We start from the raw sequence: 9986 nt of genomic DNA on the forward strand, positions 1-9986 counted from the left end.
AAATACGACGTCGTTTTAGCAAGATCAGATAAGATTATGTAAGTAACGACGCCCCTGGGATGGGGACAGCAGAGTCTAAAGAAGGTCCTTTTTTTCGTATTTCTTCCTGGCGATTGGCGAAGTATCCATAAGAAACCCTTGCGGAGTGGAGACGAGAGCCCTCTTTTCCTCTTCAAGTTCAAGTAGAAGTAGAGCTTGAAGTAGAAGTCCTCCTCGCAAAGTCGTCTCCTTCTCTCTCTCTCTCTCTCTCTCTCTCTCTCTCTCTCCCCCCCCAAAATCCACCAATATCCAGTTACTTAGTAAAGCAAAACCCTCGTTAAATCCATTTCCCACATCCTTCTTAAATTTATCTTTGTTCTTTATCACAATGAGTGACTCGGCCGCAGATGACTCCAAACACATCGAGGAGCTCTACCTGTACGTCGAGCGTCTCAACGAGGCCACGGACAAGTCCCAGGTCCGCTCTACTCCCCTTTTCTGCGTTTCTAGGGTTTACCCCGGCCACAACCTGCCTGGCGTTCCTGTGTGTGATCGTTCTCGTTTTTCCGTTATTTGCAGAATGTGAAGGACTACCAGGGTATCATCGACACTGCCAAGTCCAGCATCAAGGCCAAGCAATTGGCCGCTCAGTTCATCCCCAGGTTCTTCAAGTTCTTCCCCACTCTCTCGGGCCCCGCCATCGACACGCATCTCGATTTGATCGAAGAAGAAGAGCTCGGGGTCAGTAACTTATTTATTGACGTATTTATAGATGTTGTAGTTCTATTTGCTTGCTAATATAATGTGAGAAAGGAAAGCAAAAGAACATGATTATCACGTCATTTATTGAATATTTGCGCCTTTCTATTTGTTGGAAGTGATGCTTTATTATTTTAAATCTCAATGGTGTTTTCTAATGCTCATCTATTGTACAGGTACGGGTGCAAGCAATTAGGGGACTTCCCCTTTTCTGCAAGGATACACCAGAACATATTGCAAAGATTGTAGACATTCTTGTGCAACTCCTTGCATCCGGTAAATTATGGATTTTGCATTGCTTGTTCTCCTGGTATTGTGCTTGTTTTACACAGTATTGGAGCTAATGATCTAACTATTTGGGAGAGTAGGAAAAATTAAACTAAAATGATAAAATATGCACTTTATTTATTTTGCTATTTCTAGTACCAAAAAAATATCGTAAACAAATTCAAACCATAATCAAATTAAGTGATGATTTTGAAAAAAAAAAAAAATTACAGAAGATAGATAAACCTTGATAATTTACCTTTTCTTAGATAGAAGCATTGTTATCTCTTTGCCATGTGATGAGAAGCCCAGAAGCAGAGAAAAAAAAATTCGGATAGTGATAAGGTGGTCATGGAAAATTTTTTTGGTGAAAAATCAATTTAAGTAAAATGATATAACAGCTTGGTACTAATTGGATTGTGACTTTAGTTAAATGAAAGTGAATGCTTTGGAACGTACTAAATGGAATTTGTAGTTTTAAAACGAAATAAATTGATGGGTATTATATGGAGAAAAACTTGATTGGGGTCGGGTGGGGGGACTGGGCTCAGAAAGTACACTCATTAGAGCTTTCTTAAACATTTATGTTTATAGAATTTCAACATGTGGTTCCTCTCCGGGGTTAATATGAAACTGATACTAGATTTTGTCTTTTAGAGGAATTTGTGGAGCGTGATGCTGTTCATAAAGCCCTTATGTCCCTGTTGACGCAGGATGTGAAAGGTACCGTGCTTTATCTTCTGGTTTGGTGATGGTACCTGAGTGCAAGTTGTGCCATGTAGGAGGTAGTGCATAAGCTTTCTTCCTTTGGACACCAGAATTTTATGCGTTTGTTTATTTGTATACCTTTTTAAACTATTGGAATATGTCCAAGAAAAGTTTTTGCAACAATTGCGATGGAAGATATTATCTGTTGTTGTGTGCAGAAGGAATGAGCTTTTAACATGTATCATTCAATCATAACTACTGGAAAATGTTTATAAATATATGTGTTTCTGTTAGTAATTCTTTGTACGAACATCTCATGTCAATGTGCTTCTAGTGTGATACATATTATTTGTTATACATATTCCTTGTCATATTTATAGCATGCATTTCTAAGGGTTAATTTTTGGTGTAACTAAATCTTCTTGTTGATGTAGCTTCTTTGACGGCCTTATTTAAGCATATTGGGAGTGTTGATGAACCAAGTACGGATGAAGTTATTCGTGAGAAAGTTTTAACATTTATACGAGATAAGGTAAGAAGACTCACTCATTTTATTCGAATTGTAACTTTTTACTGCATTTCATTTTGATAAGTAATTGGGTCTGCAGGTTTTTCCCATTAAGGCTGAACTGTTAAAGCCTCAGGAAGAAATGGAAAGACATATAACTGATTTGATAAAAAAGGTGTTTTCTTGGTTTTACTACTTTGATCAATGCTTTTGTCCTTTTCCCAGTTCAAAGTTTTGACTTTATTGAATCTCAGTTTTTGTTCTGTTGTTCAATTGGAAGATGTCTGACTAGTATGATTTGAGTTCCATTATCAGAGTTTAGAAGATGTAACCGGCGCAGAATTCAGGATGTTTATGGACTTCTTAAAGAGTTTGAGCACTTTTGGAGAAAAAGCTCCCCCTGAACGCATGAAAGAACTAATTGGAATCGTTGAAGGACAAGCTGATTTAGATGCACAGTTCAATGTGAGTACTTGTTTCTTTGTGTTGACACTGGGGGCATTTAAAGGAAGTAACTTTTGAAGTCCAGGATTTATTAGGGTACATTTAAGGCTTTGAGAATGTAATGTTGGAAGAGTTCAAGGATTCAAAAGTGGAGACATGCATTGTTCTCAAGGGATTTGTAAGTACTGTTTGAGATTTTAAGAGGTTGACAGTTATAATCTTGAAAATGGGACTTAGTATCCTATATTGTGAATGGTGATTAGTGCTATATTCTTGTCCCAAATTTGCAGTGATCATTCTGGGGAATACTTAGTCACTGGTGGTTGTATTTGTGACTAACGTTTGTTTCTTCCTCCTTTTATTGTATTCTATAGCCTTGGTAAATAATATCTTTTGCTTTATGGCTCTATGAATAAATTGTAACAATTTTGTTTGAATGGATTTAAAAAAAAAAAACAGGTTTCGGATGGGGACCATATTGACAGATTAATATCATGCTTGTACATGGCTCTTCCACTTGTTGTGGTATGGACTATGCGCGATATTACTTTTCAATTTAAAGGGCTGATTGTATGTATTTCTGACTGCCTTATGACTTTAATTTGTCACACAGAGGGGTGCTTCAAGCAGCAAGTTTCTCAATTATTTGAACAAACACATTATACCTGTATTTGATAAGGTAATTGCTTATGAAAAAACCTGTATTTGATAAGGTAATGATCACTTCCTTGTCTTGAAATAGTAAGCAGGTGACGCAAGTTCATTGGTCTTTTGGATATTTTCATTTAAAAATTTGTTGCTTTCAGTTCTAATATGTGCTTGCTTATGCTTAGGCAGCGTTTGGTTACCAAGCCTAGCCCAACTCAATTCAACTCATCTAATCTAATGATTACAACTTTTCCAACTTCCAACACAAAATATAATAAACAATTCAACTTTTTTAAATCTCAAAATAATAATAATATTGAAAAATAATATTTTAAACTTTCATCTCAACTCAATCCACTATCCAAACCGGTAATTGTCTTTTATACCAGCTATACTTTTTATAAGTAGTATCAAGATATCTGGGATTAATTAGGAGCTTTGTTCTTTGACATCCAGTGCCAATAAAAATAAATAAATAAATAAGTAGTTTGAAGATATAAACCATGTTCTAATATATTTTGATCTTAAGCTACATCACTTCCGTGATCATAATTTTTTTATTTTTTGAATTAATTCAAATGTCTACATGAGCTCTAATCATCTTTTATACCAGCTATATTTTTAATTCATTGGTGGTTATTTCTTCCAGCTTCCGGAGGAGCGAAAGCTAGATATGCTCAAAGCCCTTGCAGAAATTTCTCCTTATACAACCCCACAAGATTCTCGTCAGATTCTTCCTAATGTTGTTCAGCTATTAAAGGTACACATTTAAAATGACAGGAAAACATGTACATGTATGCATTTGTCTCTATGACCGACACACAGAGAATTGATATTCGTTCATTCACAAGAATTTTTGTTGTTTATACCTGCTTGGATATTCTTTACTAGATGTACTAAATGTTGAAGCCTTGCTTGAAGTGCACGATTTTTTTTTTGGACTAGAAAATCTTTTTGCCTCAATCTCGTAATATGTTCCTTCTCCCTTCTCAGAAGTACATGCCCTGGAGGAAGACAGGGGAAGAGATGAACTTTACTTATGTTGAGTGCTTGCTGTACACATTTCACCATCTAGCTCACAAGGTTGATTTCAGTGATGTACCTTTGCTAAATACTCTTCTGTTTGTTACTATTGGACAATACTTACCCTATTTTTCATTCTTCTTCAGGTTCCCAATGCCACTAACAGTCTATGTGGTTACAAGATAGTGACTGGCCAACCATCAGATAGGCTTGGGGAGGACTTCTCAGAGTTATATAAGGAGTTCACTGAAAGGTAATTGATTTCTTTTTATTAAGTTATTTTCTTCTATATATGTTACAAAGAAATTGCTTCTTCAAATTATTAGCTTTTGGGTAAATGTTTACTTTAGTCCTTGTAAATTACATTAGTTTCTGATTTGGTCCTTAACATTTAAGAAGTTCCGGTTGTATCATTAAATGATCTTTAAAATGTACTCATAAAAACAATCTAAAAAAGTGTAACTAAACTTTGGCATCAATTTGACTAGTAATAATTGATAGTGTCATGTTTTTTATTTACCGATAAAAAGAAATTGATAGTCATGTTAGTTTCTCATGCAGCACTTGATATGGAAAATGAAATTCAACTTACACGTATGAGTGTTACCTCATCTATGAGAAGTGAGGATGTGGATTATTTTTTCCCTTCATTCTAGTATTTTTGATAATTAAATTTACCAAAAAAAGAAAGGCTTCTCTAGCAAAACGACCTACATGTACTCGTCAAAGTAATAATTAAAAAAAAAACACACACACACACACACAAGGACCTGTTTACAACGTTTTGATTTTCTTGAAATCTTGATTGTAACTTTTTGAACTTCCACCAAATTAGAAATTTGTGTATTTTCTGAGAGCCAAAATTGATGTTTGCTCTTACTATTTCTTTTCCTGTGGAGGGTTCATTCTCTATTATGGGGAGCAAATATAAAATTTCTGAACTGGCCATGCCCTGGAGTTTGCGACCTTTTTTGTTTTGGTCTTGTGTGTTTGTTTGTTTCTTTTCTTCTACTATGTTGTGTGTGTACTGTGTGGTTTGCTTGTTGAAAATTTATATTGTTCTTTCAGATTGAGTAATGTCGAGGAGTTAACCAGGGCTACCATGAAGAAATTAACTCAGGGGATGGCTGAGCACAACAAAGCCATGGCTGCTGCCAAATCTGATGAAGCAAAGGAAGGCATTGTGAGTTTGTTCTCAATAGATCCCAGTCTCTGGTGGAGCTTTTATTTATTGATTTTCTTAATATTTACTTTATGACCATTTTCCTGTAATGAACAGAAAACTCAAAAGCAGAATACTACAACTGGGTTGCGAACCTGTAACAACATTTTGGCAATGACAAAGGTGAAGGGAAAAGATTTATTTGTGTTTCTAATGTACAGGCCTTTATTTATATATGTAAAAGCTGATCTTTAATGACTTATATCCAGCCGTTGCATTCAAAAACACCTTCATTTACTGGAGATAAAAGCATCAACCTGTCTTGGAAAGAAGCAACAAAACCTTCTATTCCCACTGCCACAGCTACAACTGGGTAGGATGGATATTTCTGGTTCTGTTCTTCCTCTTCTCTTCTCATCACTCTCTCTGTCACCCCCTCATCTTTTCTCATGCAATAGAATGTTTGATCTTTTATTTCTTCTTTTATTTTATGGTTTCTGGCGTTGATAATCTTCCTGTCTTTGCTGAAAGATCTATATGGGTTCATTCAATCAGCATAAGCATGCACAGGTTTTATGTCTTTGATGGCGGACACATTTTTATTTTTTCATGAACTTTGTGTGCAGAGGAAAACGGCCTGCTAATGCTACTAATGTATCCAGCAATGTTACATCCAAAAAGGGCCGTGGAGGTGGTGGTTTACCAAACCAGCTTGTTAACAGAGCATTAGAAGGTTTGTCTCATGGTGGGAGAGGAGGGCCTAGGGGCAGAGGCAGGGGGTGGGCTGGACGTGGAAGAGGAAGAGGCTACCGGTAGCCTAGTTGCTTACTGGACGTGAATTCACAAATTCAACGTCCACCGGGAAGTATACGACTAGAAGCCATTTGTTTATTCTTGTTCTCTGTTGGAGCTAGATTTGATTCGTAGAGGAAGCTGAGTTCTAGAGACTTGTTTGTGGTCTAACACTAGGAATCATTCTGGTCTGGAGCTTATCCAGTAGCTTTTAGTGCCTCGAGAAGTTATTAATCATTTCTAGTTCAACTGATGAAAGCAGCAGCTGGGATTTTATGGAGTCTGTGCATGCCTGTCACTCCGTGTATGCATATGATAACTTACATTCCGAGAAATGATTTTACAATTCTGAAAATTTGTAGAATATAAATTGTTTGGTTGAATGAGAACTTGAGAAAACTGATACTGTTCTGATGAGTGTCTTTAATTGTTATATAACATGCATGGCCTACATTTACAGAGAAGGAATATTTAACAGTCTGAAAGACAGCTTTATATTGAAACAAGCGCAGCTTTGATCTCAGCCAATTTTCTTGTTGCTGCTTTTGAACATTCAGGAATGCATGGCTTCAGTTTATGCAAGCGAGGGGTGACGGATTGGGGATAGCAGAACGGCAGGCTAGCATTCATTTACATCCAATTTGAAGTTTCTTCATTTGTACTGGATGTGTCCGCCAGATTTGGAGTTCTTTGATTCTTGGTATGGAACTGTCTGATTAGTTTAATGGCCTTCTTCCAGACGCTCTTATCGCCTGGAGTATTCATGAGTAGCAACATTTCCTCGGAAAGCATCTTGATTTCGACAAAAAATCAGGGATAGCAGATAACAGATGGTAGATGTAGAGACAGGATATTAGATGGAGAACCCAAAAGCTCTGGATGCTAGGCTATTGGGTTTGTTGGAAGTAATGTTGGTTGAGCGCTCATGTGAGGCAGTCGGCAATTGTTCCCCCAGTTTCTTAAATTCTCCCGTCTCTGACAGCTGTAGAATGGCTGTAGAAAAATCTAATTGCCAGACCCTTTCTGGAAGGCGTGAGTGGGGAAACAACAGAAAATTCCCTTTAGGTTTTAACCTAGTAATAATAATAAAGCAGCAATTTGGGATGGTCAGTCGGGAAATTGAAAGGTTTGGTGTAATGTTTGAGTTACTCACAAAGCCAAATCTTCCGTATCTGTTGGGGGGCATGGTGGTATTGTATCCCTTGCAGTAACTTATTCAGAAAGACTTTCCTGTATGCGAGTTCCAGAAAGGCCGCAGCTATAGTTTTGTTTCTGAATTACTCTAGGTATGTGTGTGTATTCATCGCTTACATTTACGATATTAGCTGGACTAAACTCGAGCCTATTCTCCAGATATCTCTTTGTAAACGAATTGCCACCACAACCAACTTTCAAGTTCTTCTTCAACCACCAGATGTGTAACATCTGATTCTAGTTGTTGCGCGGTGAGCATTGAAGATAGACTAGCAGTGTAGCTTAAGGTTAGGACCATGACCTGAGGTATTCATATACCAAAAGCAAGAGCACATCAATAAAACTTGGGGGGTATGGCCTCATGTTTGAGGGACAGAAAAAGGTTAGGACCATTACGACAAACAGCCACACTACAATCACCAAACGTGTAGTTGTCGTAGATTTTCTGCCCTGCAACGTTCAGCGATTCAGCCATTCAGAAACATTCTTATGGAATTTAGAACTCTTGTAAGTTTTTTAGAAAGTAATGCAGTGAGGTGATGATTTTAGGGGCAGAAGCCAGTAATGCAAAACTAAAAACTCTCTGAGATTGTCTCCCAACAGTGTTGGCAACTTGGCACTACCGTTGTCCATAGATAGGCTTCTACACAACATAATATATAATGTCATTAGCTTTTACACTGAAATTGATTACTTACTATGAGCAAAGAACAGAGAGAAGGTAAACCAAAGAGCAGTGCTGATCTGATTCTTCCAGGGGCTGCTAAATTCTGGGGATTGGATAAGCGTTCCAAGAACCAAACTGCCAGCATTGTGTACATCAAGATGGCACCAGTGATCACCCACAATTCCCAGGTTAAGGGCTCCGTAAACATCAATTATGGCCCTGCAGGTTTTGCTGGAATTGTAGTCACCAAACTTAGTATAAGGAAGAGTATATCGACGTGCTGCAGACGGTCGGATAATATGGTCAAGTCGCCAACGACAGCATCGCAAGTCTTTTGTAGTATTCCATCCACATGACAACCATAGAATCATAATAAAAAATAAATAATTGTACCCATGTAAAAGAGAAAAGGAAAGGTTTAATATTAGCTTGTCAGATTAGTTCCAAGTCATTGATTCGTTGCTCTTCTCAGGGATCTCTGTCTCTCTGGAAGTACTGTGGATGGTGGTGTAGTGAAAGAATGGGGTTCATTAAACTAGAACTTAGGAAAAATGGCAGATAAAAGTTGTTACCACATTATAGACAAGCGAAACCAGCTGATCGTACGTTCCATTATGTGTTTCAAATTAGCAAGGCAGATGATAGTCTACATTATTGAAAACTCAATTGCAAAAGCCGTCGTAATTGTTAGAATTCGGTTTCTGCCCCATACGTGACCTTCACAAAAGCCTCAAATGTTGCTTTACCTGGAACAACAATTCGCAGTGGCTTTGCATTAGTAGGCATTTCCCAACCTCTTGGATTCCGTTTTGAGTTTCCAGGCCAAACTATCGGACCGGACAGACCTTATCTATGGAACTGCTAGCCGAGAAGCCAAACTCTGGCGTCCAGAAGTCTATTTCTTTGTATCTCTTTACGACCGCGTCCACAATCCTCAATATAGGACTACCTGAGAGCTGGCCTTCTTCAAAATGTATTTTGCCACTTAAACCTGAGAAGTAGTCATTCTCTCCGATATTGCTTGTGTAACAATTCTAATTATATTCCAGGGTCGGAGTTATCTTCTTCTGGGTATTCAGCTCTGAATATTTTCCGGAACTGGGCATAGAAATCTAAATATTCAGAGCTGCCAATCTCGGAATATTTGGTCATGATTCCCAACGCCCCTTCCATATATGAAATGACTGAGTTGTTGACAGAGTCCAGCAAGCTTGTAATGCTTTCTGGCATTATCCAAGCTGGAGTCTGTCCCTGAAAGTCCCATCTGCTTAACTTCTCTAAACAAGTAAGTTGCCATCTATAATGATGAATGAAGTACGATAAAAACCCGAGACTGTGTTTTCAGTAGCGCAATCAGCTCTTGTTGGAAAACACTGTTGGGATCAGACACAGAAGATAATGGTGGAAGAACCAAACGGTACTCAATCTCCAAACCAACATTTTGAGGAACGTCGGATAAAAGTGATAACATGCTGGAATCACTTCCACATGCTTCATTTTCGTAAATGCCATAACCGTGGGAATAAGTTTTTAAAAAGAATGGTGGTATATATGATTAAAAAATTAATTTTTTATATGAAATTTATATTTATTTATTTTTTTAAAAGGAGTGCATAATATTTATGCTCTCTAAGACACATTAATATTTGTATTTATTTATTTTATCTTTTTATTTAAATATATATATATTTACATATTAATGGTGTGTGACGTAGGAGATATAAGTAGATTAAAAAAAAAAAAAAAAAAGGATTGATGAGCTTGGGCTTGTTTAAGGGGTTTCAGGCTTTGCAAACCGGGCTGGCGTTTGTCCTCACACCCGCTCCAATTGGGGA

General features: G+C 37.4%; 1 protein-coding gene across 2 annotated transcripts; it reads left to right on the top strand.

Moving 5' to 3' along the window:
- Positions 1 to 58: 58 nt before the first annotated feature.
- LOC122276506 (apoptosis inhibitor 5-like protein API5) lies at positions 59 to 6701 on the top strand. Of its 2 annotated transcripts, none has more exons than XM_043086290.1 (16): positions 59 to 457; positions 559 to 720; positions 915 to 1014; positions 1719 to 1790; positions 2148 to 2245; positions 2322 to 2396; positions 2537 to 2686; positions 3125 to 3190; positions 3279 to 3344; positions 3963 to 4073; positions 4307 to 4396; positions 4483 to 4589; positions 5405 to 5519; positions 5616 to 5681; positions 5768 to 5871; positions 6125 to 6701. In XM_043086290.1, the coding sequence occupies exons 1-16, from the start codon at positions 368 to 370 to the stop codon at positions 6312 to 6314; spliced, it is 1662 nt and encodes a 553-aa protein (XP_042942224.1). In that variant the 5' UTR covers positions 59 to 367; the 3' UTR covers positions 6315 to 6701. The 2 variants fall into 2 exon arrangements, with proteins under 2 accessions (XP_042942224.1, XP_042942225.1); XM_043086291.1 differs by having other exon boundaries at positions 60 to 457; positions 1663 to 1728.
- Positions 6702 to 9986: the final 3285 nt, after the last annotated feature.

The sequence above is a fragment of the Carya illinoinensis genome, chromosome 9, assembly GCF_018687715.1.
Source record: "Carya illinoinensis cultivar Pawnee chromosome 9, C.illinoinensisPawnee_v1, whole genome shotgun sequence".
In the NCBI taxonomy this organism is placed as follows: Eukaryota; Viridiplantae; Streptophyta; class Magnoliopsida; order Fagales; family Juglandaceae; genus Carya; species Carya illinoinensis.

Bases quoted from the DNA above. Each gene is read 5' to 3' on its own strand.
- LOC122276506 (XM_043086290.1), top strand. From the start codon at position 368: ATGAGTGACTCGGCCGCAGATGACTCCAAACACATCGAGGAGCTCTAC. The intron at 721-914 runs GTCAGTAACTTA...TCTATTGTACAG, and splicing joins TCGAAGAAGAAGAGCTCGGG to GTACGGGTGCAAGCAATTAG. The intron at 4,590-5,404 runs GTAATTGATTTC...TTGTTCTTTCAG, and splicing joins TATAAGGAGTTCACTGAAAG to ATTGAGTAATGTCGAGGAGT.